This window comes from Stegostoma tigrinum, chromosome 23, assembly GCF_030684315.1.
Source record: "Stegostoma tigrinum isolate sSteTig4 chromosome 23, sSteTig4.hap1, whole genome shotgun sequence".
Classification (NCBI taxonomy): Eukaryota; Metazoa; Chordata; class Chondrichthyes; order Orectolobiformes; family Stegostomatidae; genus Stegostoma; species Stegostoma tigrinum.
The window spans coordinates 31,978,882-31,994,486 of record NC_081376.1 but is presented as its reverse complement, the minus strand read 5'-3'; the positions used below and the strand labels follow the sequence as shown (position 1 = coordinate 31,994,486).

Genomic DNA, 15,605 nt, shown 5'->3' with positions numbered 1-15,605 from the left:
AAAAAATTCCTTAAACTAATCCACAGTTGTCCAATGTCTGCTGATTTTGTCCCGATTATCGTTTCTGAAAGTTTTCCCAACTCCTAGAGTAAATTGTTTGATCTAGGGACGCCTCAGTGAAGAATACACCAATAGTAGGGGATGGTGATACTAAACCTTTAAGAAAAATGTATATTTATCCACGCGACATCTCTATTATTACCTGACGCAACGATCAAACCACCATAAACTTTTGGCGGGAAAAGAAGGATTGAGACAACACAGCGCCTGCGTAATATTTGAATCCCCAGTTTTCCAGCAAATCGCGAGACCTTCTGTTGGGTGTGTGGGCGGCGAGCGATCCCATTGGCTAGCAAAGCTTTGACTAACGTGCTTTCGTCGCTATTCAGTTGGTTGCATCCTTTGAGTTAGCTGCTGTGCTATTGGTGGAGAGCAGCTTTAGTATGTAATTGGATGCCGGCCAGAGTAGAAGGGCGGGGCTAACGGAAGGCAGAGCGTGTGTCATCTCGGGCTACCTTGGTGTGGATCTGGTGGCCACTCGACGCAGACATGGATGAGGTGTGGGTATTATCTTTGTGTCTGACTTTCTTCGCCTTCGTGGTCGCCCTCCTGTCCTTGAGGAAGTCCGATGATACCTCCGCGAGCTCGGCTAAAGACAAGGAGCAGAAAACCCCCGATCCTATCCCCTCTTCGCCCCAGCCGGCTGCCCGTTACATGGAGCTCACTCTGGAAGACATCGAGAAGTCGCTCGAGCGACTGGGAGCGGTGCTGGGCATAGAGTCGGCAGGCGTCAAGGAACCAGCCTCCCGGCGACAGACACCGGCTTCTGATTCCGACACATATCCTTCGCTGTCTGACCGCGAGGAGCAGCCGTTCCGGCGTGGGGGGAGAGGAGCAGTATCCCGTCGATGGGCAGAACATGACGGCGCTGAAGCCTGGAGTCACCCCGAGAGACAGGTGCTGAGTCTGGGAAAGGAGAAAGTATCGGGAAGGTTTCCGTAGGATGGTATTCTCAGTCTTGTTTCTTAGGAATGGGGATGGAATTTCCTGTGCCACCATTCTGTGGGGGCCTGGGATGACATTCCTTCTGTTTTTTCCCCGATTTGTGATGAAATAGCCTATTTTATTCTGTTGAGTTTGGAATGCACCTGCTTGTTTGCTCAAGGCTTTGAGGGCTAGAAATTCTGTCGGGTTTTATGTAAAATTGTAAACTTTTAGCCTACTTTGTATTGTCCAGTGATCAAGTGAAATCGACAAGCTGGAGCATTTCTGATCTCTTGAGTTCCCTGCAGTGATACTTGTCCTATTATTTGCAGCTTTATTCCTTTAAGTTAAAAATAGACTTTGAGATCAGTGTCCAGTGGTAATGGAACACCAGTACTGGTATTTCACATAAAACACAAGAATGGCGCATGAAATGTGCTGCCCGTTACAATGTGATACAAACTGGCGTTCTAGTTTTCTCTGAAATTGTTGAGTTGTGGGGAATTGGTCACTGGGGAGTGGTGCTAACAAAGTTATTTACTTAGTTAACCGATAGCGAACGATTTGAATTCGATGTTAAACCTTGTGTTTCTGCATTTATAGAGTGCTTGATATTAACTGAATTTGAATATGTATAATAATCCTGGCCTGGTATGCTGAACATGCCCGGTTGATTCATTTAGGGTTGTTTTCCGTACCTGATTGTGAACATGCCCGATTTCAAATTAAAGTAAATGAGAATCAAAGCAACTGAACATTTGTGAAGTATAATGGGAGAAAATCAAATGCATTTCTCCACAATTCTTTCAATCACTAAAGTAGCTAGTCAGTTATGAAATTATTTTATTAATTTTTATCTCCTGTGTTTCCACTCTGCCCTTTTCTATTAAGCCACTCTTGACATTTAAAAAAAAATCACTGACTCATGCAGTAATCATATCCTATAAGTAATCACTCCAGAATACTTCAGTACATGCAAAGACATCCAGCCTGTTCTATTTGGAGCGCTTTGAAGGGAGTGTCAAGGAGGATGAAGATTGGAAGATCATAGCTATGTGTTTGCTTTGTGTTTTAATTCATATCTTGTCTTTGAGGCTTTAATATTCCAACTCTCTTATTTGTATGAAAGTAGGACAAAACCTGCCAGGTATAGAGCAGTCAGCTTAACTTAGTGTTGATTGTTAGCAGAATCTATACAAAAATAGTCAGACATTCATCATGAGACAATATGTAATAAGACAACATGGAATTAAAAGCCTAAGTCATGCTTAACTAGCTTGGGGAATAGATGAGGCTTTTGAAGTAAAAATGTATTATACAGGTACTTGGATTTCAAAAGGCTCATGACCTGCTACTGTAGAGTTGCAACAAGGGGCAGGTAAAAAGCAGAATATATAATAAATAACAGGTTCACAGTAGTTCATTGTTTATATCGATTATTTGGATTTTGAATTATTTATTGTAAAATTTCCCTATGAAAGTAAACTAGGGGTATAATTAATTAGTCATCTTTGTAAACGATAAATTGAATGGAATAGATGAGCAAAGAGATAAAATTGAGCAAGTCATTAATGTTATCATTATGGCAAATTTTGAGAATATTTGTAGCTGAGGTTGAGGTTCTGGATGTAAGTTTGCTCGCTGAGCTGGAAGGTTCGTTTTCAGACGTTTCAACGCCATTCTAGGTAACATCATCAGTGAGCCTCCGGTGAAGCACTGGTGTTATGTCCCGCTTTCTATTCATCTGTTTAGGTTTCCTTGGGTTGGAGATGTCATTTCCTGCGTTGGTGATGTTATTTCCTGTTCTTTTTCTCAGAGGATAGTAGATTGAATTGGAGCCAATGTGTTTGTTGATGGAGTTCCGGTTGGAATGCCATGCTTCCAGGAATTCTCGTGCGTGTCTGTTTAGCTTGTCCTAGGATGGACCATCAATAATACCCTTACTGGCATAACCTTCACAAAAGAGGAGGAAAACAACAACAAACTGCCATTCCTAGACGTCACAGTAGAGCGAACAATCAATGGGGAACTTCAAACCAGAGTCTACAGGAAAACAACACGTAAGGACCAATTACTGAACTACAGGAGTAACCATCCCAATACCCACAAACGAAGCTGCATTAGAACATTATTTCAACGAGCCACCACACACTGCAGTACCGAGGAACTATGAAGAGCAGAAGAAAATCACCTATACAGTATTCAAAAAGAACCGGTACCCAATGAACACAGTCCACCAATTTCTCAGCAACAAACCCAAACAAATAGACAAAATGTGCCCAGAAACCATAACCAGTCTCCCCTACATCAAGGACATTTCAGAAATGACTGCCAGACTACTCAGACCTCTTGGCATCGTGGTAGCCCACAAACCCACCAACACACTAAAACAGCATTTAATGAACTTAAAAGACCCTATACAGACAACAAGCAAAACGAACTTCATCTACAAAATATCTTGCAAGAACTGTGACAAACACTACATTGGACAAACAGGCAGAAAGCTAGCCACCAGGATACATGAACATCAACTAGCCACAAAAAGACATGACCCACTATCACTAGTATCCTTACATACAGATGAGGAAGGACACCACTTTGATGGGGACAACACATCCATCCTAGGACAAGCTAAACAGAGACACGCATGAGAATTCCTAGAAGCATGGCATTCCAACCAGAACTCCATCAACAAACACATTGATTTGGAGCCAATCTACGATCCTCTGAGAAAAAGAACAGGAAATGATATCACCAACGCAGGAAATGACATTTCCAACCCAAGGAAACATAAACAGAATGTGGGACATAACACTAGCGCTTCACCAGAGGCTCACTGATGATGTAACCTAGAATGGCGATGAAACGTCTGAAAACTAATGTTCCAGCTCAGCGAGCAAACTCACATCCAGAAACTGAACCTGAGCTACAAATCTTCTCAAAACTCGCTCGCACCTATGGGCGTAATACGCTAAAACTGGCCCGAAGATGGGACCCCAACTCCATCCGACAGAGTGCCACCCGCCAACAGCTGTACTTCCTGCATGAATGCCTAAGGAAACAGGTACTATCTAAATGTCTCAAATACTAACCTCCCCTTAATACCCCACTAGCCAAAAGAATAGCAGAGCAAAACGGCCGCAGAATGCTTAGAGAAATGATCAATGATGCCCACAACAGATTCCGTAAATACAACCGGGAAATTTCACGCCAAAAAACTTTACTCACTAACGCGACAGACCATGAATGGACATACACAGTATAACAAGCCATAGACATTAGACAACGGCAAACACAGAAAACGAAAAAAGTAGACCTGCAGAAAAAATTAGACAAACTCACACAAAACAACAACACAGACAACACAGAAACATGGATAAAAAAAACTTCTGACCGACCATTAACAGACACTGAAAAAGCCATCTTAGTAAGAGGATTAAATTACAACTTCCGGGACGCGGACAAGAAAGATTACTTAGCAGCGTTAGAAACAACACTGAAAGACAACAAACTCACACAAGAAACCCAGCAAACCATCAGACAGTCGCACCAACATTAAGCAGGAAAGAGGAATGAAACACACTCAATACACAAGAAAGGAAGGCACTAAAAAGGACTCAAAAAAGATAAAAACATTATTATCCTACCTGCAGACAAAGGACGCTTGACAGTCATTTTAAACTGAACAGACTACATTGAGAAAGCGAACGCACTGCTTGCAGATACCGACATTTACCAACAGGTGGCGATAGACCCAACCCCCCCCAACTAGAGAACCGAATCACAACCTTTACTCAAAGAACTCCAAAAATCTGGAGAATTAAACGAGAGACTTCCAAAACATGAAACCAGATGGATCCAACACACCACGCTTCTACGGACTACCAAAAATTCACAAACCAGGAGCCCCCCTCAGACCCATAGTCTCGCTACCTGGAACACCAACGTACAGATTAGCCAAGGAACTACACCAAAGTCTAAAACACCTAGGAGAAGACTCACGCCACTCCATTCACTCCACCCAAGAATTCCTGAACACCAAAGATACCAAGATAGAAGAGGATGAAATAATGGTCTCCTTCGACGTAACAGCCTTGTTCACATCCATCGACATCAACCTGGCCAAAGAAACACTGACTACACTGTTAGAAGAACCAAAGAAACATACACCAGACACCACCAACCTCATCAGCAAGGACAACACCATCAAGCTAGTGGACCTATGCCTTACCACCCACTTCACTTTCAATAACAAAACTTACAGACATGGCACCTATGGGCGTAATACGCTAAAACTGGCCCGAAGATGGGAACCCTGATATGGGAGGTCCCATGGAACACCCATGGGACCTCCCATATCAGGGTTCTTAGCAGAGGCAATAATGCAGAGACTTGAACAAACAGCTCTGCCAATCATCCAACCCAAACTTTGGATCCACTACGTGGATGACACCTTTGTCATCACTAAACAAAACAAATTAGAGGAAACCTTCAAGACCATCAATAATACCCTTTACTGGCATAACATTCACAAAAGAGGAGGAAAACAACAACAAACTGCCATTCCTAGATGTCACAATAAAGCGAACAATCAATGGGGAACTTCAAACCAGCGTCTACAGGAAAACAACACATACAGACCAAATACTGAACTACAGGAGCAACCATCCCAACACCCACAAACGAAGCTGCATTAGAACATTATTCCAACGAGCCACCATACACTGCAGCACAGAGGAACTACGAAGAGCAGAAGAAAATCACCTACACAGCGTATTCAAAAAGAACGGGTACCCAATGAACACAGTCCGCCGATTCTCAGCAACAAACCCAAACAAATAGACAAAATGTGCCCGGAAACCATACCCACTCTCCCCTACATCAAAGACATTTCGGAAATGACTGCCAGACAGGAACATAGAACGTAGAACAGTACAGCACAGAACAGGCCCTTCAGCCCACGATGTTGTGCCAACCATTGATCCTCATGTATGCACCCTCAAATTTCTGTGACCATATGCATGTCCAGCAGTCTCTTAAATGACCCCAATGACCTTGCTTCCACAACTGCTGCTGGCAACGCATTCCATGCTCTCACAACTCTCTGTGTAAAGAACCCGCCTCTGACATCCCCTCTATACTTTCCTTCAACCAGCTTAAAGCTATGACCCCTCGTGTTAGCCATTTCTGCCCTGGGAAATAGTCTCTGGCTATCAACTCTATCTATGCCCCTCATTATCTTGTATACCTCAATTAGGTCCCCTCTCCTCCTCCTTTACTCAGACCTCTTGGCATCGTGGTAGCCCACAAACCCACCAACACACTAAAACAGCAGCTAATGAACTTAAAAGACCCTATACAGACAACAAGCAAAACGAACGTCATCTACAAAATATCTTGCAAGAACTGTGACAAACACTACACTGGACAAACAGGCAGAAAGCTAGCCACCAGGATACATGAACATCAACTAGCCACAAAAAGACATGACCCACTATCGCTAGTATCCTTACATACAGATGAGGAAGGACACCACTTTGATGGGGACAACACATCCATCCTAGGACAAGCCAAACAGAGACACGCATGAGAATTCCTAGAAGCATGGCATTCCAACCGGAACTCCATCAACAAACACATTGATTTGGAGCCAATCTACGATCCTCTGAGAAAAAAACAGGAAATGACATCACCAACACAGGAAATGGCATCTCCAACCCAAGGAAACCTAAACAGATAAATAGAAAGCAGGACATAACACCAGCACTTCACCGGAGGCTCACTGATGATGTAACCTAGAATGGTGATGAGACGTCTGAAAACTAATGTTCCAGCTCAGCAAGCAAACTCACATCCAGAAACTCAACCTGAGCTACAAATCTTCTCAAAACTCGCTAGCTGTTCCCACTCTTCAGCATAAGCTGAAGTCCTGGGATTTCAGTTGCGACCAAAGTTAACCAGCTTCTGTAACTTGAAGCTCCTAAATGTAATTGTGTTGAAACTGACTTTGTATTGTTGCGGAGGGGGTGACCGAACCCCTCTGATAATCAAAATTGAAACACGAGCCCGTAATCTGTTACAGCGGGAGTAGAGGTCCCCTTCTAATAATTAAACCCAAAACACCCAGAGAAGCTCGCCTAATATGTTAAACTGTTATGGAGATGGGGTGGTTAAAAGAAAGAAAATCCTTGATATTCACTTTATAAGTAACAAATAACAACAACTTATTTATTTAGCCCCAACACTGAACAAATTAACAGAAGTACTAATAAACTGAACAATTCCCCCTTAACTACTAACTATTCTCTAACTGAACTAAATTTTACCGGTATGCTATTCCAATAAACACAAGTTCCACTTACATAAACTGAAGTAATAAGAAAATAAATTGAAACTTAGTCTGTCAAAGTCTACACGCCTTTCCTCTGCTGTTCTCATCTGATCCGGGTGTCAGGGATGTTTTCTCTGTGAAGACTCTTAGCTAGGAGTGCCAAAGTAGCTTTTCATGGATAGATGATGCTTTCTTAGAGAGTTTAGTGACTTCCTGTGAGAGTAAAATGCTTATTTCTCAAATGGCAGTTTGCTCTCACACTGATTTCCAAAAACTCTCTCTTTATATACCTTGGATGACATATCAATTTTCTTACAATAGCATTGTTCCAAGGTTGTCAAAACCATCAGATTTAAGTTCAATTGCCTTTCAATCACTGAGTGCTTAGTTTAAATTAATTGATTGATTTCAGCTAGTTGCCAAAATATCAACACAAGCCTAAGGTTTCCAATCACACAGCTAATTGATACGTTTCAATTTCAGAACAAGTTGTATATCTTCAGCTATATACAGACACATTTTTTCCTGTAAATCTGTAAGATTAGAAAAGCACTTTACCTCTTAAAAGAGCTGTGCACTCTTCTCCTTATTCTTACACAAATGAATTCTAGCTTCCTGCCTTCTAATTCATAATTAATCTGCACAACTTCGTAACAGTATCACTTCATTCACTATTTCCTACTATGCTTTCCATTTTGTTATTGGCTTCACTCTTGGAATGGCTTATTCCAAGTCTTGAACCTTGACTTGGGTCTAATGATGGTTGAGAAAAATGCTGTTGTGGGCTATTAGTAAAAGTGGGAGTATAAAAGTAGTCATGTTCTAATGTAAGGCAAAGCCTTTCTTATTTTTCCCTGTGAAGGTAGACTTTAAACAATAAATAAAATATATTAAGATAGAGCCTTTAATATTCTAACACTTGCAAGGCAGCTCACTGGTGTACAACTATACAAAAATTCACACCGAGCCAATCATTGTGCAATAATTTCTGAAGCTTTTATCCAAAACAAGTTTTATTTTAAAATTAAGCATGAAAGAGTGAAATTGCACAGAGAATTTCAGAGTCTTGACAAGGCATACACTGAGTCAGGATCCACTTTTAACAATGCTAAGTTTAGAGCTGCAGTTGGCTAATAGTACTAAAAGACTGCAAACTAATCATGGAGTTTCGATGCACTACAAGTTATAACAGCAGAGTTGACCATTTTGAACTGCTGATATCTGATGATATATGCATTTCAGTTCAATGGATAAGGTGACTTCATTTTATTCACTTGTGAACATTTTGCTCTGAATTATTCATAATTTCCAATCATAACATTTTTCACTTTTGTGCAAGAATACTTTCACTGTCACTTTATTTTACACCAATTTGTTGTATTTCTCTAGGCTGCGCAGGTAGAAGTTGTGCACTAGTGTGCTTTGTATAGGAATTGGAGCTGGAAATACAATAATTTGAAATCTTTGCATCCACATTTTTGTTTGATATGATCACATTTTCAACTTTTGTACATTAATGCTTATTTTTACATTTTTGGTGAATGTATTCTAGAAATAAATTCTATGAATTCATACTCCCAGTGTGGAGATTTACTGTCAAGATTGCAAGTTGGCAATTTGAGCATAGTAGAGAATCGACCCAGTTGGACTGTCCATCCAAAATTCATGTTATAAGATGTGGAGTCAGAGGATTCCAGTATTGTGTTGGGTGTCTGTTTACTGCCTGTAGTGGGTAAGTGAAACATAATTTGCACAGCTTGATCCACTTAACAGTGGAAATATACTTCTTTCAGTGTACTGACAGCTTTTGATTAGAATGATAGAATTTTTTGGTACTGTTGTACCTGTTTTATCTCTGTATCAAATTAGCTGTTTCCATTTCGCTGCTGTCCAAACTGTCTTGATTTTTCTTTGTTTAAATTGTTTGTTTTTATGACATTTAACTCTGTATTTGACTAAATCATCCACTGGAAATAACCTGATCTCTGTATAGAAAGTTCTGCAGATGGTTCCACTGGGTGGTGGCCTCCAGTTTTACATTTTACCCACCCACACTTATTATCCCACGTCATAGGAACAGCAGGATGTCATTTAGCCCTTCAACTATTCCGCTACTCACTGATTATCGATAATATGGGACTTAACCCCCTATACCTGTCATTGTCCCATATCACTTCCCTTTCGTTAAGAAAAATCTAAAATTAACAGTTGACTAAGTATCCACTGCAGTTTGTGGAAGTGGGTTCTACATTTCTGTCATGCTATGCGTGTAAACGTGTTTCCTAATGGCATTCTACTTGTGCCTCTAGTCCTACTCTCTCCAACCAAGGCAATCAGTCTACCCATCTGTTCTTTATAATGCTTGAAAACTTTAATCAAATTGTCCTTGATTTAACCCTTTACATTACAGGGAATAGCACTGTAATGTTTCCATGCAATTTAGCCCTTGGAGTTAGCAGGGTTGAAAATACATAACAGGCAAATTTTCCCACTCTTTTTAGCCTGCATAAATGCAAATAAAGATGGGGCAAAAAGTTTGAGGTTTCTCCTGTACAGTACTGCTTTGTGGTTCAAGTGATGTGTTTAATGGTTGCCACAGATTGGAGACACTATAATTTGCTGTAGGAAATTTATCCAATGTACATGATCACAAATAAAGTTATTATTTATTAGCAAAAGTTCCTAAAGAGAGAGCTCAGAAGAGCCAGGAGGAGACATGAGAAGTTGTTGGCGGATAGGATCAGGGTAAACCCTAAGGCTTTCTATAGGTATTTAAGGAATAAAAGAATGACGAAAGTAAGATTAGGCCCAATCAAGGATAGTAGTGGTAAGTTGTGTGTGGAGTTAGACGAGATAGGGGAAGCGCTAAATGAATATTTTTCAACAGTATTCACTCCAGAAAACGACAATGTTGTCGAGGAGAATACTGAGATACAGGCTATTAGACTAGGTGGGATTGAGGTTCACAAGGAAGAGGTATTAGAAATCCTTCAGAAGGTGAAGATAGATAAGTCCCCTGGGCCGAATGGGATTTATCCTCGGATCCTCTGGGAAGCCAGGGAGGAGATTGCCGAGCCTTTGACATTGATCTTTAACTCGTCATTGTCTACAGGAATAGTGCCAGATGACTGGAGGATAGCAAATGTGGTTCCCCTGTTCAAGAAGGGGAGTAGAGACAACTCTTGTAATTATAGACCAGTGAGCCTTACCTCAGTTGTTGGTAAAGTGTTGGAAAAGGTTATAAGGGATAGGATTTATAATCATCTAGAAAAGAATAAATTGATTAGGGATAGTCAGCACGGGTTTGTGAAGGGAAGGTTGTGCCTCACAAACCTTATTGAGTTCTTTGAGAAGGTGACCAAACAGGTAGATGAGAGTAAACCGGTTGATGTGGTGTATATGGATTTCAACAAGGCGTTCGATAAGGTTCCCCACAATAGGCTGTTGTACAAAATGCGGAGGAATGGAATTGTGGGAGATATAGCAGTTTGGATCGGAAATTGGCTAGCTGAAAGAAGACAGAGGGTGGTAGTTGATGGGAAATGTTCATCCTGGAGAGCAGTTACTGGTGGTGTACCGCAAGGGTCGGTGTTGGGTCCACTGCTGTTTGTCATTTTTATAAATGACCTGGATGAGGGCGTAGAAGGATGGGTTAGTAAATTTGCAGACGACACTAAGGTCGGTGGAGTTGTGGATAGTGACGAAAGATGCTGTAGGTTGCAGAGAGACATAGATAAGCTGCAGAGCTGGGCTGAGAGGTGGCAAATGGAGTTTAATGCAGACAAGTGAGAGGTGATGCACTTTTGTAGGCGTAACCGGAAGGCAAAGTACAGGGTTAATGGTAAGATTCTTAGCAGTGTAGATGAGCAGAGAGATCTCGGTGTCCATGTACACAGATCCTTGAAAGTTGCCACCCAGGTTGACAGGGCTGTTAAGAAGGCATACAGTGTTTTAGCTTTTATTAATAGAGGGATCGAGTTCCGGAACCAAGAGGTTATGGTGAAGCTGTACAAAACTGTGGTGCGGCCGCACTTGGAGTATTGTGTACAGTTCTGGTGATCGCATTATAAGAAGGATGTGGAAGCTTTGGAAAGGGTGCAGAGGAGATTTACTAGGATGTTGCCTGGTATGGAGGGACGGTCTTACGAGGAAAGGCTGAGGGACTTGAGGCTGTTTTCATTAGAGAGAAGGTGGTTGAGAGGTGACTTAACTGAAACATATAAAATAATCAGAGGGTTAGATAGGGTGGATAGGGAGAGCCTTTTTCCTAGGATGGTGATGGCGAGCACGAGGGGGATAGCTTTAAATTGAGGGGTGAAAGATATCGGACAGATGTCAGAGGTAGTTTCTTTACTTAGAGAGTAGTCAGGGAATGGAATGCTTTGCCTGCAACGGTAGTAGATTCGCCAACTTTAGGTACATTTAAGTCGTCATTGGACAAGCATATGGACATACATGGAATAGTGTAGGTTAGATGGGCTTGAGATCAGTATGACAGGTCGGCACAACATCGAGGGCTGAAGGGCCTGTACTGTGCTGTAATGTTCTATGTTCTATGTACATTGCCATCATGGATCTAACTAGAGTTGATCTGTAGTCAATACCTACTTTTTAAATGCGTTCACATTGCCATTGGCTCCCTCTGATATTTGCTTGCTTCTAAGGTGATGTTCTTTCTCTGGGAAGTGTCTTTCCCATGGTAAGTGCTGTTACAGTCGTAACTGCTGTGATGATATATCTGATCGTTCACATTCACGACATACAGTAGAGAAAACAAATGTTGTAGATAGACCATGTGAGTTGACATCTACTGAGAGTATTGAACATTTGCGCTCTGATTACCCCTCCAGTGCTCAATGTTGGCAATGAATTAGCAGTTTTATCAGAGATAGTAGGACTCTTTAGTTAGCTGAGGCTTGATAATCTGATTGATATGGTCCTTAATCTCATTATTCGATTTTGGCCAATAGCACACTTGTCTTCCGCAGATATAGCTCCATTTTTATTTTGTTAGCGTGGGTCCACTTTCAGCATCTTTCCTGGTCTCTTTACGGATAATAACTCTGTCTCCTTAGCCCAAGATGACATCATGTACAATCACTTCATCTTTGTATACCCAATATTCTGTCAATGCACCAAATCAGTCCTTGATATTTTTAGGCCATCCTTTCATCACTACTGTCTGGAACGCTTGAGGAGTTGCATATTGTCTTTCAGCTTCAATGTTTCTGCTTGTTTGACTTCCAGAACATGTTAAATTTTTTGAATTCCAAAGAGTATGCAACAAATATAGTAGTTTGAAGAAGATGCATTGAAGTGATCTGTGCCCAGATGCCTCTGTCATTTTGTCTTTCTGTAAAACATGTATTGATTCTAAGTCACCAGGCATTTTATTTTCTCAGTCTGAGTATTACTTTGTTCAGTTTTTTTTAACAGCCTTTTCCAATTGCAGATATTTGTCCTTGCTGCATTACAGTTGCTCAAATCCCTATCTCACTGGCTTCAATACAACAATGTGCCTTCATCATTGACGTTGTTAGTACGTTAGCACTGGCACTGTCATCGCTAGTTTAAATTTTGCTAAATAGTTCATAAATTTGACGCATTATTCCACTGCTTCCACATCTGTTGGTCGCTGCATCTCTGCTACAGTTCTCTCCTTGTCAGTATCTTGGTGACTCCTTTTGCTCTGAGTACATGGCATATGTACTTGTGCTTTGTACTTTCGGCTAAAAGTCATCTAATGCATTTGCTCTTGAGCAGTTGCCTCACATTCTGATGGTGTTCAGTTCTTGTATTGTGTCTAAACTAGGAGATAATCCATAAAAGTGTTCAATCTGAAAAGATCACTGATCATCTTGGAGATAGTAAGAACTGCTGATGCTGGAGTCAGATAACACAGTGTAAAGCTGGAGGAACACAGCAGGCTAGGCAGCATCAGAGGGGCAGGAAAGTTGAAGTTTTGTGTCGGGACCCTTCTTTAGAAATGGGGAAGGGTGAAGGGAGCTCAGAAATAAATAGAGAAAGGAGGCGTGGGGTTGGGAAAAGTTGCTAGATGTTGATAGGTGAGTGCAGATAGGGAGTGGTGGGATTGGTCAGTGAGGTGGGGGGGGCAAATAGTTGGGAGAGAATAGGGACAGGCTGTTGCAGGTTAAGGAGACATGGATGAATGAGCGGGTTGAGAGGCCACTCCTGGCCTCATCCCATGTCCAACCCTTCCTCCCTCATCCCTGACTTCTTGACCTGACACAACTTGTCCATCTTCTCTCCCACCTATCTGCTCCTCCCCCTCACTAATGAATCACCACCACTCCCTATTTGCCCTCACCTATCACCATCTCAGCTACCTTAATCAGCCCCACCCCTCCTCACTGTTTATTTCTGAGCTATCTTGCCCCTTCCCCATTTCTGAAGAAGGGTCCCAACCCAAAGCTTCAGCTTTCCTGCTCCTCTGCTGCCTGGCCTGCTATGTTCCTCCAGCTCCACACTGTGTTATCACTGATCATCTTGTTTTGTCTACATTGATACACTTCTGGAATATGCATAAAGCTTTATGGAAATAGCATATGCAACCATCTGTATGTTTGGAATGGTGTCAAAAATATAGTTACAAAATTGCCTTCATTCTGCTTCAATTGCCAGTAACCATCTTTTGCATCAAGAATAAGAAAGATCCTTGCTTTGGCAAGTTGTGGCACAATTTCTTGAAAGGTTCGCACATGGTAGTGAGACATAAAGCAAACTATTAATGAGGTCCGTTGGATCTAAGCATATTCTGATTCCCAGTTTCTTTTTCCCCCACTTACAATCTAGTCCGTGTAGGTTGTCGCTTTATTGATTACTTCCTCCTTTACCAGCTCTTTTATATTGACTTTCTGCCTGGATTTAAAAGCAGCAGGAATGCTCCTCAGCATATGCTAAGTTTGTCTCATGCTTTCATCTACTTTGTTTTTCAGGAAGATTCCAAGATATCAAAAAGACATCATTGTAATCTTGTTAGAATTTGTTCAGCATTCAGTGGTCTAGAGTCATGTGCTCCAAGCTTTAGATTTGCCTCAGCTGAAATCAGTGAAATTTATTTATTGTCTACTATCTGGAACTTCATATCTTTGTTCTACCCATTTTTTTTAGGCTCATGGCTTTGTTTGTCCTCTTGGGGTGTTACTGACACATACAATTGTAACATTAGCTTCAAGGTTTCATTTTTGGATTAAGTCTTGAGCAACCTTGTAGAGATTTGTGAAATTTTTGATGTTGCATAAAGCACCAGTATCTGATATTTCATGCTCACTTCTGCAGTCATCACTGTTAAGTCACAAAACATTTATCGCCTTTTAAATGTGACAATGTCAATCTGTTGTATGTGTAAATTAATTCCTCTGAATCATTGAGTGATTTCTTTTCAGCAGTTTCTAGGATTGTTTCACTTCTTTATACCTAAACACTTGGGTACAAAATAATCCTGCTCCTTGCAGTTACAGCACTGCTTTCCCCCATGCTGAACAAGCTTCCTTTTGTTATGCTTGGCCTGCTGTGTTCATCCGGCCTCACACTTTGTTGTCTTTGTTGAGACGTTACCCTCCTCCCTCCGGACCAACCTCAGGGAATCTCTCTCCCACTACAACTCCTCTATCCATCTTCAGTGCGCCTCCCCCTCTCTCCCTATTTATTTCAGAGCCCTCTCCCCATTCCTCTCTTTGATGAAGGGTCTAGGTCCAAAACGTCAGCTTTTGTGCTCCTGAGATGCTGCTTGGCCTGCTGTGTTCATCTAGCTCCACACTTTGTTATCTTGGATTCTCCAGTATCTGCAGTTCCCATTATCTCCTTTTGTTATGTGATACTTATGTGATAACCTCCACAATATTTAAATCCTGCCTACTGACCTTGATCTTTATCTGCAACTTTGTTTTCCTTTTTCCGATCTGTTGTATTAATTCAACCTAGAATATGTCTCATCTTAATATAAAGCCTAATTTTTTTCCAATTGTGTTGTATTAGCTGAGGATTGACAATCTCACATCTTTTGCATTAAAGCTTTCTCTCTTCCAACAGATGTGCTTTCAAGGCAGTATTCCTTATGCCTAATACAGACTGACTCTGAGATCATTTAATTTGTCCAAAATCTCAGCATTCAGCTGTATTTAGCTGAGTGTCACATGCTCATAATGGTGTCTCTCACCTTTGAGCTCTGATTGTTGTACAGCCAAGATTTATATTGTTCAAAGTATATCTTTAAAACCTGCAAAGTATCTCCGCTCTGGCTTTTCTACCCCTCTGTAATATCTGGGCT

General features: G+C 41.3%; 1 protein-coding gene across 1 annotated transcript in view; it reads left to right on the top strand.

Moving 5' to 3' along the window:
* Window positions 1-458: 458 nt before the first annotated feature.
* LOC125462149 (uncharacterized) overlaps window positions 459-15,605 on the top strand; it is a 45,973-nt gene continuing 30,826 nt past the window's right edge. Inside the window, exon 1 of the mRNA XM_048551769.2 lies at window positions 459-957. Within this exon, the coding sequence (XP_048407726.1) occupies window positions 550-957 (408 nt within the window). The 5' untranslated portion in view covers window positions 459-549. The remainder of the gene's footprint in view (window positions 958-15,605) is intronic.